The sequence below is a fragment of the Manis pentadactyla genome, chromosome 9 (assembly GCF_030020395.1).
Source record: "Manis pentadactyla isolate mManPen7 chromosome 9, mManPen7.hap1, whole genome shotgun sequence".
Classification (NCBI taxonomy): domain Eukaryota; kingdom Metazoa; phylum Chordata; class Mammalia; order Pholidota; family Manidae; genus Manis; species Manis pentadactyla.
In genome coordinates, this window is record NC_080027.1 from 111,311,058 (window position 1) to 111,328,046 (window position 16,989).

At 34.6% G+C, this 16,989-nt stretch overlaps 1 protein-coding gene across 6 annotated transcripts in view; it reads left to right on the plus strand.

Moving 5' to 3' along the window:
* Positions 1-16,989, plus strand: part of SMG7 (SMG7 nonsense mediated mRNA decay factor) — a 77,644-nt gene that overhangs the window by 19,817 nt on the left and 40,838 nt on the right. For 5 of the 6 annotated variants that reach the window (XM_036912572.2, XM_036912577.2, XM_036912575.2 and 2 more), the window contains exon 2: positions 11,704-11,842. The exons of the other annotated variant lie outside the window; for it this stretch is intronic. In XM_036912572.2, the coding sequence (XP_036768467.2) occupies positions 11,727-11,842 (116 nt within the window). In that variant the 5' untranslated portion in view covers positions 11,704-11,726. The remainder of the gene's footprint in view (positions 1-11,703; positions 11,843-16,989) is intronic. 6 annotated transcript variants of the gene reach the window in all.

Below are 16,989 nucleotides of genomic sequence, written 5' to 3' on the forward strand. Positions count from 1 at the left end.
TTTGATAAACTCTGTCAGAAATGAGATATGCATCTGTTTCTGTTCTGGTTTCAGCCAGAGCAGAGGAGTCAAAAACAATGTTCATGTGCCAACTCCTTAACAGAAATCAGTGCTATTTTTCTCAAACTCTCACATGAAGCCTCTGTTTTGTGAAGGCTTTTCATTTAGTGTATCTTTGCCTGCTTAACTGCTCTTGGCTATACCTTTGCCTTTTCAATGGTGATATGAGGAAGATAGGCAGGTTTTGAGGCTTGCCTCTCTTCACTCCATTAGGTTATCAGTAACAGTGGTATTGCTCGGTATATATCTGTGTTGTCCAAAATGGTAGCCACTAGCCATATGGTGACTATTCAAAATTTATTTAAATTAAGTAAAGTAAAAAATCCAGTTTCTCAGTCTACTAACCACATGTCAAGTACTTAGGTAGGTAGTGTCTGCTAAATTGGACAGCTCAGATCTATACTAGTGGCAGCACATGTTTATTGAATGACGGTCAATCAGGAAAAATAATGTTTAAGCTTTTTTTTTTTTTAACCTTTATGTATGGTATATTTTTCCTTTTCATATGGTGCTTTAGAGTTCATAATACTGATTCACATATGTTGTGTATTTTCATTGATACAACAAACCCTTCAAAATAAGCATAATTTACCCTCACTTTTCACATAGGTAATTGAAGTTCAGAGAGACCAACAGTCAAACAGCAGAGTTTGAAGGGATTTGTATTACTAAATTCTACTCAGTGTACATAAGGTACCTAGGGTGCTAAGTACTTTGTTAAATGGTAGAATACTGAAAAGGCTAGCTGCTCTGCCCATGTCTGGGCCTTGATCTTAGGTTCTTGCCAAATCTTTCAGCTTGGACTGGGCAAGGAGAGCAAATGGAGCAATATGAGGCTGAGTGTAGTTTTCCTGAGAGCTTGTTACCAGGATACTTTGGCTGTTGTGCATGTAGATCCTGCAGCTTGGGCTGGGACCTCACCCTCCTAAGAATGGATCTAGTTTTTCCCAGGGAGTCTTCCCAGGCTGAAACCTAGCGAATTTCACACTGTGACCCCACTAGATACTATGTAAATTTGCTAGTGGTCTCCTCCCATGACCACTATTCCAGAATGCAAGTTCTTAGGTAGCAGGAATCTTGTGTACTTTCTTTACTGTTGTATTCTGGGTCCTAGAATTGTGTCTCAGAATATAGTAGGTCCTCAAATATTTGTTGACAGAATTAATGGTGAATTCTGTTCTATAGCTGTTTGTATTAGTAAGCAAAGTGGTTGCTCTGGAGGCCTCCCACCACCCCCACCAAAGATCTTCTTGGTTTCAGGAGTTAAAAGTCTTCTTGTAATGTTTTCTCTTTCATATTGTTAAAATAAGTGATCTTCTCATAAATGGTTTATACCTGCACTGTCCAATATAGTAACTACTAGCCACCTATGGTTATTGAGCATTTGAAATGTGACTTAGGAACTGTACTTTTAATTATATTTTTAAAAATTAAGCATGGCTGAGTTGTAACAATTTGGGTTTGTAAATCTGTCTTTCAGCAGCAAACTATGAAATCTGACTACAGGTCAAATATTTCTGATTAAAAATTGGCTAATTAACAGGAACTGTAATTGTAAAATATATTTCAGATTTTTGACAACTTAGTGCAAAGAAAAAGAATTTGAAATCTTTAATAGTTTTTCTATTGACTACATGTTATAATGTTAATGTTTTAGCTATGTTAGATTAAATAAAATACATTGACTTCTCTTACTGCTTTTTACTTTTAAGTAAAAAGAAATAGGTTACATATGTTAGTGTATATGACTTGCATTGTATTCTCTCCTATTGGCCAGTAGTACTATAAACCAATCTGTTTACTACTGTTTTTTAACTATTAAAATTTTTTTACTGTTAAGATTTTTTCTGTGTCTGAACCATATTTGTCACCTTGAGGTTTTTATTTAACATATACTTTAAAAATATACAAATAGTATCTTAGTTAACTAATATGCATTAAGCATATTGATTCAGGGAAGATTAGATAATAAAACATTCTTCCAGGTAGTTTTGGGGGTTATAGTGTGAATTACACTTTCAGAGATTAATTTGAAGAAATAACATGTTAGGATGTAGTATGTGGAAGGGTTGGAACTTAACAGAAATGCCCAAGAAGATTTTATGAAGGGTGTATCATCTCCCTAAAATTGGAAGAATTTTGGTAACTGAAGAAGAATATCCCAGGCAGAGAAAATATAATTAATTTAAAAAATATGACACAGGCAGAGTCAGAGTGTCTGGAGCATAGTTTATGGAGGGGAAGATATGAGAAGACAGTTGGGGATATGGAGTGGCAGGTTATTTAGTTTGGTTGGGCGTTAGCTGAGAATAAATGGAAATTCAGTATTTTTGATCTGGAAATTAATGTGTTTAGAGTTGTTTGTATGATAAATCTGGGAGTTCTGTGCAAGTAATCTCATGGAGACCATTTGAGGAAACTGCCAAAATCTGAATCAGGATTCCGGAAACGTCCGTGAGAGATAATACTGGGGTATAATTGATGAGACTTTAGTAACTGCTTAGATATAAAGGGAGAGGGAGAGTCATTGATGACAATGAAGTTGGCTGTGGCTTTTCTTAGAAATAGGGAAATATCTATGCTGAGATGTCAAATAGGCAGTTGAAATGGGGCCATAGCATGAGCTGGTTTGGAAATAATTGACTTTGCAGCCTTCTTCAATAATGGTGAGACTTGAATCCAAAAGCAGGGAAAAAATGGTACAAGTATAAGGATATCAGGGCCAGATCCTGAGGGAATGGGTAACATGATAATAAAGGTCAACTTACATTCTTCATGACTTACTCTGTATGAGTGAAAGGAGAAAGAAGAAACAATAAGTGCTCTGTTAAAAAGGTAGGAAGTGCCAGGAAAAGCTAAGTGTGCAGGGAGTTTTAATGTAGGAGTTGGTCTAACGCAGTAGTTCTCAAGGGGTGGTCCCCAGACCAGCAGCAGCATGTGCATCGCCTGAGAACTTGTTAGAAATAGAATTGTTGTGTCTCATCTCAGACCTGCTGGATTAGAAACTATGGGGATGAGGACTAGCAATCATTTTCCAAAGCTTTTCCAGTGATTCTGATGTGGGCTAGTTTGAAAAAATGATCATACACTGTAGCATTGAGTACTACTAAGAGTTCAGGTAGTATGAGGACTGAGAAAAAGCTCTTAGATTAGGCAAGGCCATTGTTAACTCTTGAGAAAGTTTGTTAGCAGTGATAAGGATGGAGACCTAATTACAGGTTTAGAAGTGACTGATCAGAATGTGAACGCAGTAGCTATTTATTATCTTTTTTAAAAGTTTAGAGGCAGTGAGAAGGAGGGATGCTTGAGAATAGTAGAATCAATGGAAACTTTCTTAGATTGGAAGGACTTAACAAAAACAAAAACTTAGATTTTTGTATGGGGTTTCTGCAGACAGTGGAAAAGATAATTCATTTATCTTGTAGAAATTACCTTAGTCTGATCTGTGAAAGCTTTCTATGCAGAAAGCATTCTAACTAAAATATTTTTAAATTGGCTTATAGGAGACTTATTTTTAATAACCCTTAATTGTTATAAATGTATATGTATATTAAATAACATTAGAATGTTAAATTTTGTAGTATTGCCACCAGTGCTGTTTACACTTCCCAATCTTTTTTATGAATATAGAATATCATTTTATACATATCCAGATAGTGTATTCTACTCAGATTATGATCATATGGCATATTCCATTTTAAATCACATTGAGATAATCATTATAATAATAAAATACATTCATTTAAAGTGTAAAATTATGAATTTTTATGAACATGTACCCCTATAACTCCCACCCTATTCAAGATACAGAGTATTTCCAAATCCTCAAAAAGTTCTCAGGCCTCTTTGCAGTCACTTCTAACCCTACTTGTTCCTCTGACCCCAGGCAACTATTGTTCTGATTTTGTTACTATAGATTGTATTTGCTTGTTCTGAAACTTCATAAATGGAATAATACAAAATTACTCTTGTGTCAGAATTCTTTTGCTTGACATAATATTTTTTTAGATAAATCTGCTTGGTAACTATACCACAATTTGTTTATCATTCCCTTTTGATGAACCTTTGGATCTTTTCTAGCTTTTTGCTTTTCTCTTGGTAAACACTGAGGAGTGGAATTGCTGGGTTATATAGTAACTTTACAAGAAATCGCCAAACTGTTTTCCAAAGTGATTTTAACATTTTATACTCCCACTGGCTAACACTGTATGAAAGTTCTAGTTATTCACACCTCAACTACAGTACTTGGTATTGATAATCCTTTTAATTACTGCCATTTTGGTGGGTACAAATTGGTATTTCACTGTAGATCTACATCTTCCAGATGAATAAAGATGCTCTTTTCATGTATTTATTGGTCATATGTGTATCTTCTTTTGTAGGGTCTCAATCATTATTAGCCCATTTTAAAAATTAGTTATTGCCTTACTGAGTTCTCCTTATATGTTTTGAACATAATTCCTGTGTGTGTGTGTGTCCCAGTATGGCTTGTCTTTTCACTTTCTCAGTGATGTCTTAAGAGGAGCAGAAGTTTTCAATTTTAATGAATCCAATTTATCAGGTTTTTTTCTTTTACCGAGTTCTTTATTTTCACATGGGGGTTAAAAACTTTCCCTAAATTTTCTTGTAGAGATTTTATAGATTTAAGTCTGTGATCCATTTTGAATTTCTGTGTATGATGTGATGTGTTATTTGAGGCTAAATTCTTCCAATTTTTAAATTTTTATCCAGTTCAGCACCACTTGTTGAAAAGATTATTTTCCTCCACTAAATTGCCTTGGCACTTTTGTCAGAAATCACTTGGCTATACACACAAACACACACATTTATGTGCGTATACATACAGACATAAATAGATGAGTCTATTTCTGGACTCTATTCTATTCCATTGGTCTACCTATTTGTCCTTATACCAATACTATACTGTTCTGATTATCACACCTTTATAAAAAGCTTTGACACAGGTAGTTTAAGTTTTCCAGCTTTCAGTGCTTTTAAGCCTTTCTATTTTAATATAAGCATGTAAAGCTATAAATATATCTCTGAGCACTGCCTTTATTATATCCTGCACATTATGTGTTACCATTTTCATTCAGTTTAAAATATTTTCCAACTTCCTTTGTGATTTCTTCTTTAACCATATGATTAATATTTGATGAATTTTTCATCTCCCTGAATTGATTTGTAGTTCTGTAATTTTAGTTATTTTAAATTTCTGGAGTCTTATTTTGTGGCTCAGCATGTAGTCTATCTTAGTGAATGTTAAGTGTATTCTTGAAAGAATGTGCATCAATAGAAAGTGTTCTATAAATGCCAGTTCTGTTCACTGATAGTATTGGCCTAACTTTACAAGTTTTCTATCTACTTGTTCTATCAGTTACTGAAAGAGGAGTTTTAAAATCTCCAAATATGAATATTTACTTACATATTTATTATTTCTGGCACTCCTTATTTCTTTGTATTATTATAATTTTTCATCTGGTATCATTTTTTCCAGCTTCAAGAACTTACATTTAAATATTCCTTACAGTATTGATCTTCTGGCATCCAATTTCCTCAGCTTTTGTGTTTCTGAAAATGTCTTTATTTCGCCATCAGTTTTAATGGATATTTTTGCTGGACATAAACTTTTGGATTAACAGGGCTTTTTTTTCTCTCTTTCAGTACTTAGAGATACTGCATTATCTCTTGGCTTGCATTTTTTCTGATAAGAAATTGGCCATCATTATCATTTACCCTCCTATTACATAGGTCTTTTTTCTCTGCTTGCTCTTAAGATTTTCCCTTTATCATTATTTTTCAATTGTTTGATTACAATATCTTTGTATGGTTTTCTTTGTATTTAAATGCTTAAAGTTTATTGAACTTCTTAGATGTGTGGGTTTATAACTTCCATCAAGTTTTTGAAAACTGTCATTATTTCTTCAAATTTTTTTCTGTAATTGATGTGAGCCAGGTTTGATAAGAACTCTTAACTTCTTGGGGTCTGTTGCCCAAGTGAACTGATAATTTGATTTTGTTAAAATGGTATAGAGTTGTAAATGTTAATGCACATTTAATAACTAATGAGGGTTTTTTCTTGTTTAGAAAAGAACTTAAAAACTGGAATTTGAGTGATGTTGGAATCACATAGAGACTGGGTTATATCTTTGCTTTTAGAGGAGCAGGATGGGAGAGTATAGTAAAACTTAATTATAATGTTAAATGCTATCTAAGGAAGTTGTATAGCATGAAGATTTGACCACAGAGGTATCTCCTCCCCTTTTTAAAAATCATATATTCAGGAACTTTTCTGTGAATAGCTTTGGCCCTTAAACCATAGTGAAAATAACGTGTTGATGACCTACAGTCCATCTAAGGAACATTTCTGCCATTGCCATTGGAGTCTGTGTGTTTATTTCTCCTATGTAATTCATGCAAGAAAATGCAGTAAACCTCTGATCTGGTAATTGTCTTAACTAATCAAATATTCTAACAATTAGGATTTTTTGTTTTTCACAGTGATGAGGAGGAAGAGAAAGTAGGAAGAACAACTAGAGAGACCTGGGACAGAACCTATGCTAGAAACTAAAACCAGGAAGATTTTCTGCAGAACTCAGGTTTTTCAGGTTTAATAAGGGAAAAGGTATATAGGTGGATCTTATGCCTTAAAAAGGCAAATTCTGAGTAAATCAAAAGCAATAAGATATTTACATTTTAGCTTTAAATATGTGAGTTGAAAATTGAGGTCTACCATGCATCATGGAATAATGAATAGAATTATTTCAAGTCCCTGAATTTTGGTACACCTAGATTTGAATCCCAGTCATAAACAAGCCCCTGTGGAGTTCATGACACTTAACTTTTCATCCTTTTTTCTATGTGGGGAGTGGGGTGTCTCCATTGAACCTTTCCCATGTTGTTATTATCCCATTGCATCTCATAAAGAACATGTTATGTATTTCATCTTAAAAACTCTTTTGACCTTCACACCTCCCTTCAGCTACTGCCTCCCTTCCCTGAATAAAGATGTCTAAACTCATTTTTAGTCTCTGTCCCTCTCCTATTTTCTATTGAAGTCACTCCTTGAGTTTATGCCCTACTTCTCCACCAAAATTGTTCTCAACAAGATCCTCAGTGACTTCCATATACTAAATCCAATAGTCAGAGTTCACAGGCCTCATTTTACTTGATGCGTTAGCAGCATTTTTTAATTTTGTCCTCTTTCTTGAAGTTCTTCATTTGGCTTCCAGGACACCACATTCAACAAATGTTTCTCCTACCTCTGTGGCCATTAATTCTCGGTGTGTTTACTATTCCCTTTTCATCTCTAGCTTCTATATGCTGATGATTCCCAATCTGTAGTTCCAAACCTTTCCTTTAAATTCCAGGCTCTTTAACTAACTGCCAATTACATTCACTTGGGTGTATAATAATCATCTCAAACTTGTTATCAAAAGTAATAGCAAGTGTTTATGTAACACCATATGCTAAGTACTGTTATCCCAAAATGGACTTTCTCCTATGCCTCATCACTAGCACCTTCCTCTTGTTATTAAATGGTATATCTACTGTATACCATTGCAATTAAATGGTATATCTACCAGCTGCTTAGGCTGAAAACTGTGAATCATTTTAAATTTTCTCTCTCTCTCTTTTTTTTTTTTTAACTCAATATCGCTGTTGGGCCGAGTCTGATCACATCTTACCATCTCCACTGCTGCCTACTGGTCCAAGCCAGTCAATTTTCAACAGAGCAGCCCAGTGGAACCTGTTAAAATATGGGTTAGATAATGTCATTTCTCTACTCAAAATATCCAAAAGTTTCTCATCTGTAAGACCATCTAGGTCAGTTTGGATGGCTTAGTCATCCGTTGGCTCAGCCTGACCTGAATGATCCAAGAGAGCCTCACTCCGTGTCTGAACTCTCAGCTGGGATGGCTGTGGTAGGCAGGAAAACTGGGACTCCGCTTTCCATGTGGTCTGTCATCCTTGGTTTCACAACATGGTAAGAGTGTTAGAAAAGGGCAAGCCCAAATACACAACTGCTTGATTATCAAGCCTCTGTGTCACATTTGCTTAAGTCCAGTTGACCAAAGTAAGTGAGTTGGCCAACCCTAGGGTCAGTATATGAAGGGAGTTCACAAGGGGGACGATGCTAGAAGGTATGTGATTCATTAGGGGCCATTAATATAATAATCTTTCACAGGCCTTCTATGGTCTATGTCAGGTTTAATCTGTTAAGTTATTGGAATATAATAGAATACTCGTTTCTTTAATTAGTTAGGAAAATAATAAAAAAGAAACCGACTAGCTAAAACTGATGGCTGAAAGTGTGGGCTAAATAATGGTTCTTTGGAAAAATCCAATTTGGCTTTCATATATCTTTTCTTCTTTAATTTCAGAGACTACTTATATATGTATACTATAAAATACATAAATAATTACAATAAAATGAAAAATTGTAATATACAATTTAATAATTGCAAATAATTATAAATAATAAATAGTTATAATAAAATTAAATACTATATAATAACATAATGTACAGATTCTTTCATTTAGTTAAATCAGACAGTATCTTAAATGTTGCTAGCTATTTGAGTTAACTTGTCCATCTCCCATGTTAGCTCCCTGCTTCAAATTGAGAAGTTGTACTTTATTTTTCCCTAATCTAAATTTGTGTGGTGTTTTACATTAAGTAGAGGACTGTTTATTGTTTTCTTTTTCCAATTTAATTTTTGTTCCCTGTCACTTGTTAAAGGATCTAGTCATATATACCCTTACTTTCTTCAAATCAACTGTTTGGTTGTATTATCTGTCAGTTATTTTTCTCTTATTCTTACCATTTCCAGTAAGTCTGGTCTTTTATTATTTACATTAACACTCATTTTAATTCTTGTGTCTACTTATATTTTGGCTTTTATTTTCCTATCTTTGGAATTCTCTTAACCTTCTCTTGCCATTATAAGTATGTCCAAGTGGTGATTACTTCATTATGTCTTCAAGGGTAGTCTTACCTGACTATATGTTGAGGTGCTAATTTTATTAAAAATTGCTTTACTTTTTTATCTTCTCTGTTACCCGTAAGGCATTTATTTATTCATTTTTCATGTGTTAAATACTTCATTTATACTAATCTTAATTTTTTTTCAGGAAACTACAGGGGTTATTGCAAAGAATGCATTTTTTTCCTAAGGTATGGGGCCCAGTAGGGTTGAAAAACCGTTGTTCTATCATACCTCATCTAATGTAAATATTGAGAGGGGAAATAGCATTCCTCCTGTTGATGGCTTAAGCTAAATTTCTAGTTTAACTCATTTGGGTTGTTGAACTTACCATGTTCTGTTTGCGGTTTCAGATTCTGTATTTCTGTAGAAATAATGTACTATGCTATATGTACTGTGTAGATCCCAGTATAAAGAAAACAGAACCTGAATTTCAGAGAGCCAAGTAAATGATCATGGACTTCTCTAATTGACTATATAAAATGGTTTATTTTCTGAACTTAAAAGGAAGTATATTACTCTTGGTTATTAAATGAAAAACCATTCAACTTGCTTTCCTGAAAGACATTGGAAACTGTTGTCAGTTTTGAGAAACCTTGAATTTTTAGGGTCTTGGTCTTTTGAGAGTGTAATCCAAATTAATGTAAGTTTAGTTGGCAGGCACTGTTAGGCACTGGCTATGTAAGGTTGAAATAAGACAGTCTTTAGTGGAAGAAATGTGTAAACAAATAACCTCATAGTGCTATGAGTGCTATAGTAGAGATGGCATTAGATGCCCTGGGAGTATTTCAAGGTCCTTACAGGAGTTGCTGAGCCTTAAAATAAGAGAATGGACTAACCCAACAAGGAGGGAAGTGGATGGGCATTCCATGTTGAGTGCAAGAACATGAATAAAGATATACTGAGGGGCAAAATAGCAAGGAACTTAAAGTAATTGTTTTATTGGGTCATAAAGTGTAAAGTGGGGAGCTGTGGGACCTTACATGCTATGCTAAGGAACTTGGGTTTTATCATGAGGTATTTTCTCTCAGCCTTTTCCACTAAAGTACAACTGAAGTTATGGGAGATTGACTATATTAGAAGTATGAGACAGAGTCCACATAGACTACCTGCATATTTAAAATTTTTCTAAAGACTAGTGTTTTTTGCAGACAAATGAATAAAACAGAAGTAGACTCATGAATGTAGAGAAAAGACTGGTCGTTGCCATGGGGGGTGGGGTAGATGAAATAGGTGGAGGAGATAAAGAGGCACAAACTTCTAATTATAAAAGAATCATAGGGATAAAAGTACAGCATAAATAATATAGTCAATAATATAGTAAAATTTTGTATAATGACAGGTAATAAGTACACTTAAAATTGTGAGCAGTTAGTAATGTATATAGTAGTCAAATCACTATGTTGTACAACCAAAACCAACATAATTGTGTATCAATTTATTTTTTTTTAAAAGGATGAGTATTCATTATTAAGTAACTTTTTCTTGTATTCTAGAATTGACTAGTATGAGTTCTTCAATTTCCTAATTTGTAGAGTAAGGATAATGATAGCATTTACATCTTAGGGTTGTGGGGAGGAATAACTTTGGCATTGAGAGTAATGATAATGACAATAACAGTAACATTTTTGAGGACTTTACTTACCAAGAATGATCCCAAGTCTTTTATTTCTGTTACCTCATTTAGTCCTGAAAACATCTCAGTGAGGTAGGTACTTTCATTAATCTCCTTCTAACAAAACTGGGGCATAGAGAAGTGATTTTCCTAAGGCTATACAGCTAGTAAGTGGCAGAGCTTGGTGTGAACCCAGACAGTCTGAAAACAAGGCACTTAACTTACTATATTAAATTCCCATTCTCTGAGATCATGTGTGTAGAACATTTAGCATAGAATCTGTCACATAATAATTGAAAGTGTAAGTGGTTATCTGTAGCCAATATTTTCTTAACCTTGTCCACATCTTTGAGTTAAATTAATGTCCCTAAGAAATTGTACTGTTTTTTTCCTTCCTTCCTTCTAGCATGCCATTGAATGTAGACATTGTGACACATCCAAGCCCATGCTTTTAACCACTACTTTATACTGCCTCCTCCTTCCTTGTTGGTCTGTTTCTACATTAGATTTTAAGTCCATGGCAGGACCATATTTGTTTTCATTGTGTACCAGTCCTTAACACTGTATCTAGCACATAGAAATTGTTCAGTGAGTGAATGAAGATCTAAGAACCTGCCAAATTCAGCTGATCTTAGAATTTAATATTATTCATACCACCTATAATTGTGGTTTAATTGTTTACATGTTTCCCTTGGATGCACAGTCCAGTTTTGAGCCTCCATCTGCTCCTGTGGGCGCTCTCACCTGGGTACTATAAGGACCCTGCAGGGTAACCGGTATCAGTTTGACCTGTAGACATCACTCAGCTTTCAGACAGGGAAGATAATTAGGATCACATTTAGGTCTGTAATGACAATATTAGGAATTTACAAAAAAGAATTTTAAATGTATATTCTAGGAAACTAAATGCAAAAAGAGAAAAAGCTTTGATATTTTTCCTTTGCCTTTTAAATCATTTCAAATAAACAGAAAATAATTTTCTTCAAGGCGGTTCTCTGTTATTGTGGGTTAACTCATATTTTCCTCCTTTCCTCTATCTAGAATGTCTTAAGCCATTCTACCTTATGAGAAATTGGATGTTCTTGCAGATAGTCATTGTGGGAGAAAACGTTTCATTTAAGTCCCAGATGAGGACCGGAAACTTGAAATCAGAGGAGCATCTGAAATCAAGTAATATTAGGTAGGATAAAAATTACGAGGGATTTCTACGTGTTTGTATTCCTTTTAGAGATGTATGGTTAAAGTATTCCAGTTTTATCAACACTAATTGAAGAGTTAGAGACTTTCTGAAGCATTTGGTATTGACTGAGATGGGTGGAGGGGAGTGATAAAATTTTTTTACTGGGACTTCATGAGAACTTAGGCATATGTTTACTTTGTTATGAACATTTATATCTTGTAGTCCAAAGAAAATTTTAAAACATTTACTAAAGTAAGTACAAGAAAATTTTATGTTTATGAGGTCTCTGAATATGATAAGCTTAGGGACCTGCAATCCATCTTGTGGGTTAGCTTTTAGAATGAAAATGTTTGTGTTTTGGGTTACTTATAGCAGTTCATTTGAGTGCAGGAGGCATCAGCTCTTAGTTCTCTATGTCAGCATGGACACAGTCAAGCCTCCTAGGCACCTATAGAAATGGTATATAATGGCTTGCTAAAGAAGCCCTCTCCACCACATGGTGAGTTAGCTTATATCAGTTATAATGACAGAATGTTTGAAGCTGTTTGATCTCAAAAATGTGGTTTTTAAATAAGAAATGGTAGTTGCCTTTAGAAGTTGATACCATGCCAGTGACATCTATTGCCAGGCCATTCTAAAAGACCTGTTTCACTGCATAATGCTTATGAGCTCTGGAACTAGACTTCAGGGTGGAACCCAATCTCCACCACTTCCTAGTTGTATGACCTTGGGAAATTATTTAAGTACTTCGTGCCCCTGTTACCTCATCAGCAAAATGGGGATAATATTATTACTTAGCTGATAGATTTGTTGTTCAAATTAAAGATTCAGTAATCTATGAAAGCATTTTAACAGGACCTGATAAATACTAAGTGATCACGCTATTATAAGTTGAGTTTAGAGCCTACAATCAGTTATTGTGGCATTTCTCTAATTTGAAGTTGCTTGGTGTGTTATCAGGTCCACTTTTTAAAATGTATTCAAGTTATATAATCAAAACTAATGTTTGCAGAGAAGCAGTGAAGGAAATGATATAAGTTATTTTCCAATTTATATGTATTGACCTCTGGCTTTATTTTCTGTGCATACTAAGAATGTGGTCATCGTGACATTCAGCTTCTCTCTGTCACTTGGTATTATGTGGTGGTAGATGACCTGGGATTTTTGACCTCCACCTTGCAATGTTGTCTTCTTCAACCCAGGGTCCTGCTTCAGAAAGGATCCTGTGTCAGTAAACAGGTTAGCAAAAGTAATTTGATGGTCTTGTCACAATCAGATAACCCCTTCCTCTTTGCGTTACCACTTTGGTTCTTTTATATAACTTTCTTGTCTTATTTGTTCTTCATAACAATTCTAAAAGGGAGTTTGTATCCCTGTTTTGCAGATGAAGAAATGGGAAAAAGCTTCCAAGGTAGCACTACTAATATGTAGGAAACCCAGATTCAGACCTTAGTCTTTTTTATTCTCTTATCATTTTTTGTCTTCTGTGTGATGCAAATTTTACCATTCATTAACTCAACAAAATTTTAGCAAACAGCTAGCACGTATCAGGTGCTGTTCTAGGTGTTATGGATAGAACCCTGAACACTGTCTTCTCCCTCACTCCCAGTGGGTGTCCTCTTCCTCTAGATGTACTCTTAGGCATGTATCTCTATCCTTGTACTCAACGATTTGTATTGAAATTATCTGTATATGTCTTTTGTATCTTCTACCCTACTTTAAATTCCTTACATGCAAGTAGTATCTGTCATCATTAAGGCTAGCATATGTACCATTGGTTTGATTACTTAGAATAAAAATATTTACTCGTTTTAATTTGCTACTAGTTACTAGTTATGTTTCCTTTTTGAATTATCAGTTTGGTCCTCTGCCCATTTATCTGTTAATATCTTAATACATTTTCATACTAATTTTTCATTGTGTCTAAATGACTGTCATCACTTTTCCTCAATTCTTTCCTTTGCTGCTTTCCTGTTCATTTTGTAATTATCCCAGTGGTGACATTCTCCTCAGTTTGTTTTCCTCTTTCAGACACTAATACGATCTCCCACTGTATTTCTTTCTGAAATTGAGGCAGTGGAACTGTGAATTCTCTTGACATCTCTCCATCCTGCACTATTCCTAAATTCTCCTACCACATTTTTCCAGTGTTGCCTGTGTCTTATTAATGACATTCTTAAATTCTTCCATCTCTTTCAGAACCATGCTTTATCAGTTTTGTTCTTACTTTCCTATATCTTCAACCAATTCCTTTATCCTAGCATGTAAACATGCTCCCTTCCCTCCCATTGAAAAAAAAAAAAGAACTTCTTTTTACCATGGCTCCCTTCTTTTCACTGCCCTGTGTTTGAAGAGTTGATTTAAACTTCTCTCATGTAAGCATTCCTCAACCCCTTGCATTTTACATCTCTTCTCTGGCAAGGCTCCCAGATCCTTATTTCACCAAAACCAACACACTTTCCAGTTTTCACAGTACTTTCCCACTGCCTTTGATACTGTTCACTGCTCTTGCTTTTTATTCTTATTTTCCATATACCATTCTTCTCTTGCCCTCATATACCTGTTTGATGGTTTCTTCATGGACTGTCTTTTTCTGCCCCTTAAAAACTGAAGATGGGAAGCTAGCTCCATCCCTCTGCCTTTGGGGCAGTTACGTTTGCTCTCATAGCCTTAACTACGATCAGTGTGCTGGTCACTCCATATGTATCCCTCCCTATTCTTGATGACTCCCTTATGCTTGACACTCATTTCTTAAGTGCTGCTTACACACCTGCACTTTATCATAAGTGCACCTGTCCAAACTAACAATCTGGGTATGATTTTAGACTGTTCCTTCTGATTTATCTTCTGCCAGTTTAACTTCTAGATATTTCTTGAATCTAGGTTTTTCTGTCCATCTGTATTATCTCTTCCTCTCTTCCAGTCTTGCCCTTTTAAAAATTGTCTTCCATACATCTTGTTATAATCTTTTAGAATAGCAGTTCTTTCTTACAGTGCTGTGCCCCTTCTTAAAACTCAGCACTGGTTTCCTACTTTCAAAAGATACGATCTGAGCTCCTTAACATGATTCTCCAGCTCATCTGTGGCTTCCTACCTTGCATTTTATGCTTCAGTCTACTTCTTTACTGGCTTAGCTTTACTTTTATTGTTGTGTTGTTTTCTCAGCTGGGAAGAGTAATCCTTCTCTTCTTTTGATATTCCTGGATAGAGTTTGCCCTTAATAAAATTAGGTACATGTTTTCAAATAATATGGATTATTGAGTGAATGTTGTCATATAGAGCATTTGAAGTATCAGGAGATGTGAAAATTCATGACAAATTGTAAAGTGCCATACAAAGAAAGCAAATTAGTATTTTTATTATCTCTTACCAAGAAAAGCTCCTTTAGGAGCAGCATCTTCTAGGTGTTCCTTTCCTCATGAAATTTTAAGAGTAAAGCACTATGATTTATTTTTTTCTGATTAATACCATGAGATTTGATGATGTCTTAGGGATTCATAGATTGTGAATGTGCCTGTGTGTATATAAGCATACACTTGCCTTGTACTCTCTGGCCTGTTATTTTGCACAAATAATTATGATTAGACTATTATGATTATAATAGATGAATACTGTTATCCCAAATACTCCTTAGTACTGTACAGAAATAATTAAACAAATTAACTTGAAATAAACCCTACTGTGGCTTTTACTTAAATTTCTAAAAGAAGTTACTCTAGGCTCACGTCCCAAAACAAAAGAAACTGATTCACCTTTCCTTAGCAACTGTGAGCTTGCAAGACGTTGACTTACAGTCCCATGTTCTGCTCATAGGAGAAAGGGGTTTGGGGCTCAGGTAGAAGAATTTTCCATTTTATCTGTCCCTGATTTGGAAATATATTTTTAAACCACATTTTGAAGTGTGTGCTTAAGAAAGATTACCCTATATTTGTGACCTTGCACTTTTACATAAGTGCTGTGTATAATCAAGATAGTTGATCTTACCATTAACTTCAGGTTTTTTTCCCTCTATGACGTTATAAAAAAATTATCATAAAATGTTTACGTATTATAAGCCCCAGTTCTGTGGGTGATTACTATCAAGTATTCCAGATTTTCTTTTTCTCACAACCTTAGGAAGGAGGAACTGTTATAATGGTTAAGAGTTAGCCTCTGGAACCAAACTGAGGTCAAATGCTACCTTTTCTGCTTACTAACTTGATGACTTCGTACATGTTACTTAACCTCTGTCTTCTTGAGTTTCTTTAGCTATAAAGTGGAGGCAATAATAGTACGTAATGTGGATTAAATGGTAACTTTATATAAAGTCCTTAAAACAGCCTCTGGCAATAGTAAGTGCTATGGTATCAGCTATTTTGGTACCTAGTACATTAGAATTCATTAAATGTATTTATAGATCTTGATGATCATGTTTTCTCTAAGAGCATTGTTAGCTTTCAAACATTCAAGTATCACTGAATGTTTCAGATTTTTATTCAGCCTTTAAATGATTTTTTCTTTTTATTGCTTGATAGAAGTGTTTAATTTCTCTTTTTTATTTAAGAACTGAGACAGTATATTTAGTATATTTGAAAGCTTTGTAACTTTTTGATGGTGCTGTTCTTTAATTGAAGGCATAATATTTAATTCTTCGGTTCTTGGTTCATTCATTCTTTTCATTAATTCCTTCAGCATGAAGCCCAGTTACTCATTTGATTGGAAGTTGGTATCCTCATTGGCCAAATGGCAGCATCATAAAATTATATTCACCTTTATAAGCAAATCTTTGGAATAAGAAAAAAGCTTTTAAAAATAGGATCTGAAGTGTAAGAAATCTTGTATGTACTTTAGTATGAATTTTTTGCCAACATGAAAGCGTAGTAAAATACATGCTTTGTAACTTTGCAGCTCTGGGAGAGAATGAATAGGTTATTAAAGCCAATAAAGGTGTATAATTTTTGCAGCTCAGGGAGAGAATGAATAGGTTATTACAGCCAATAAAGGTGTATAATTAGCACTAGTTTTCTTAGTGTAAGGTTCATAAATTAGTAGTCCAGTAGGATTTTTAAGTAGGGGTGGTTGTGTCATTGGTAGTATAGGATTTGTGGTATTAAGCTGTATGATCTTCAGTTTTAAGGGCATAAGCTAACAACCTTGTGAACTTTTTT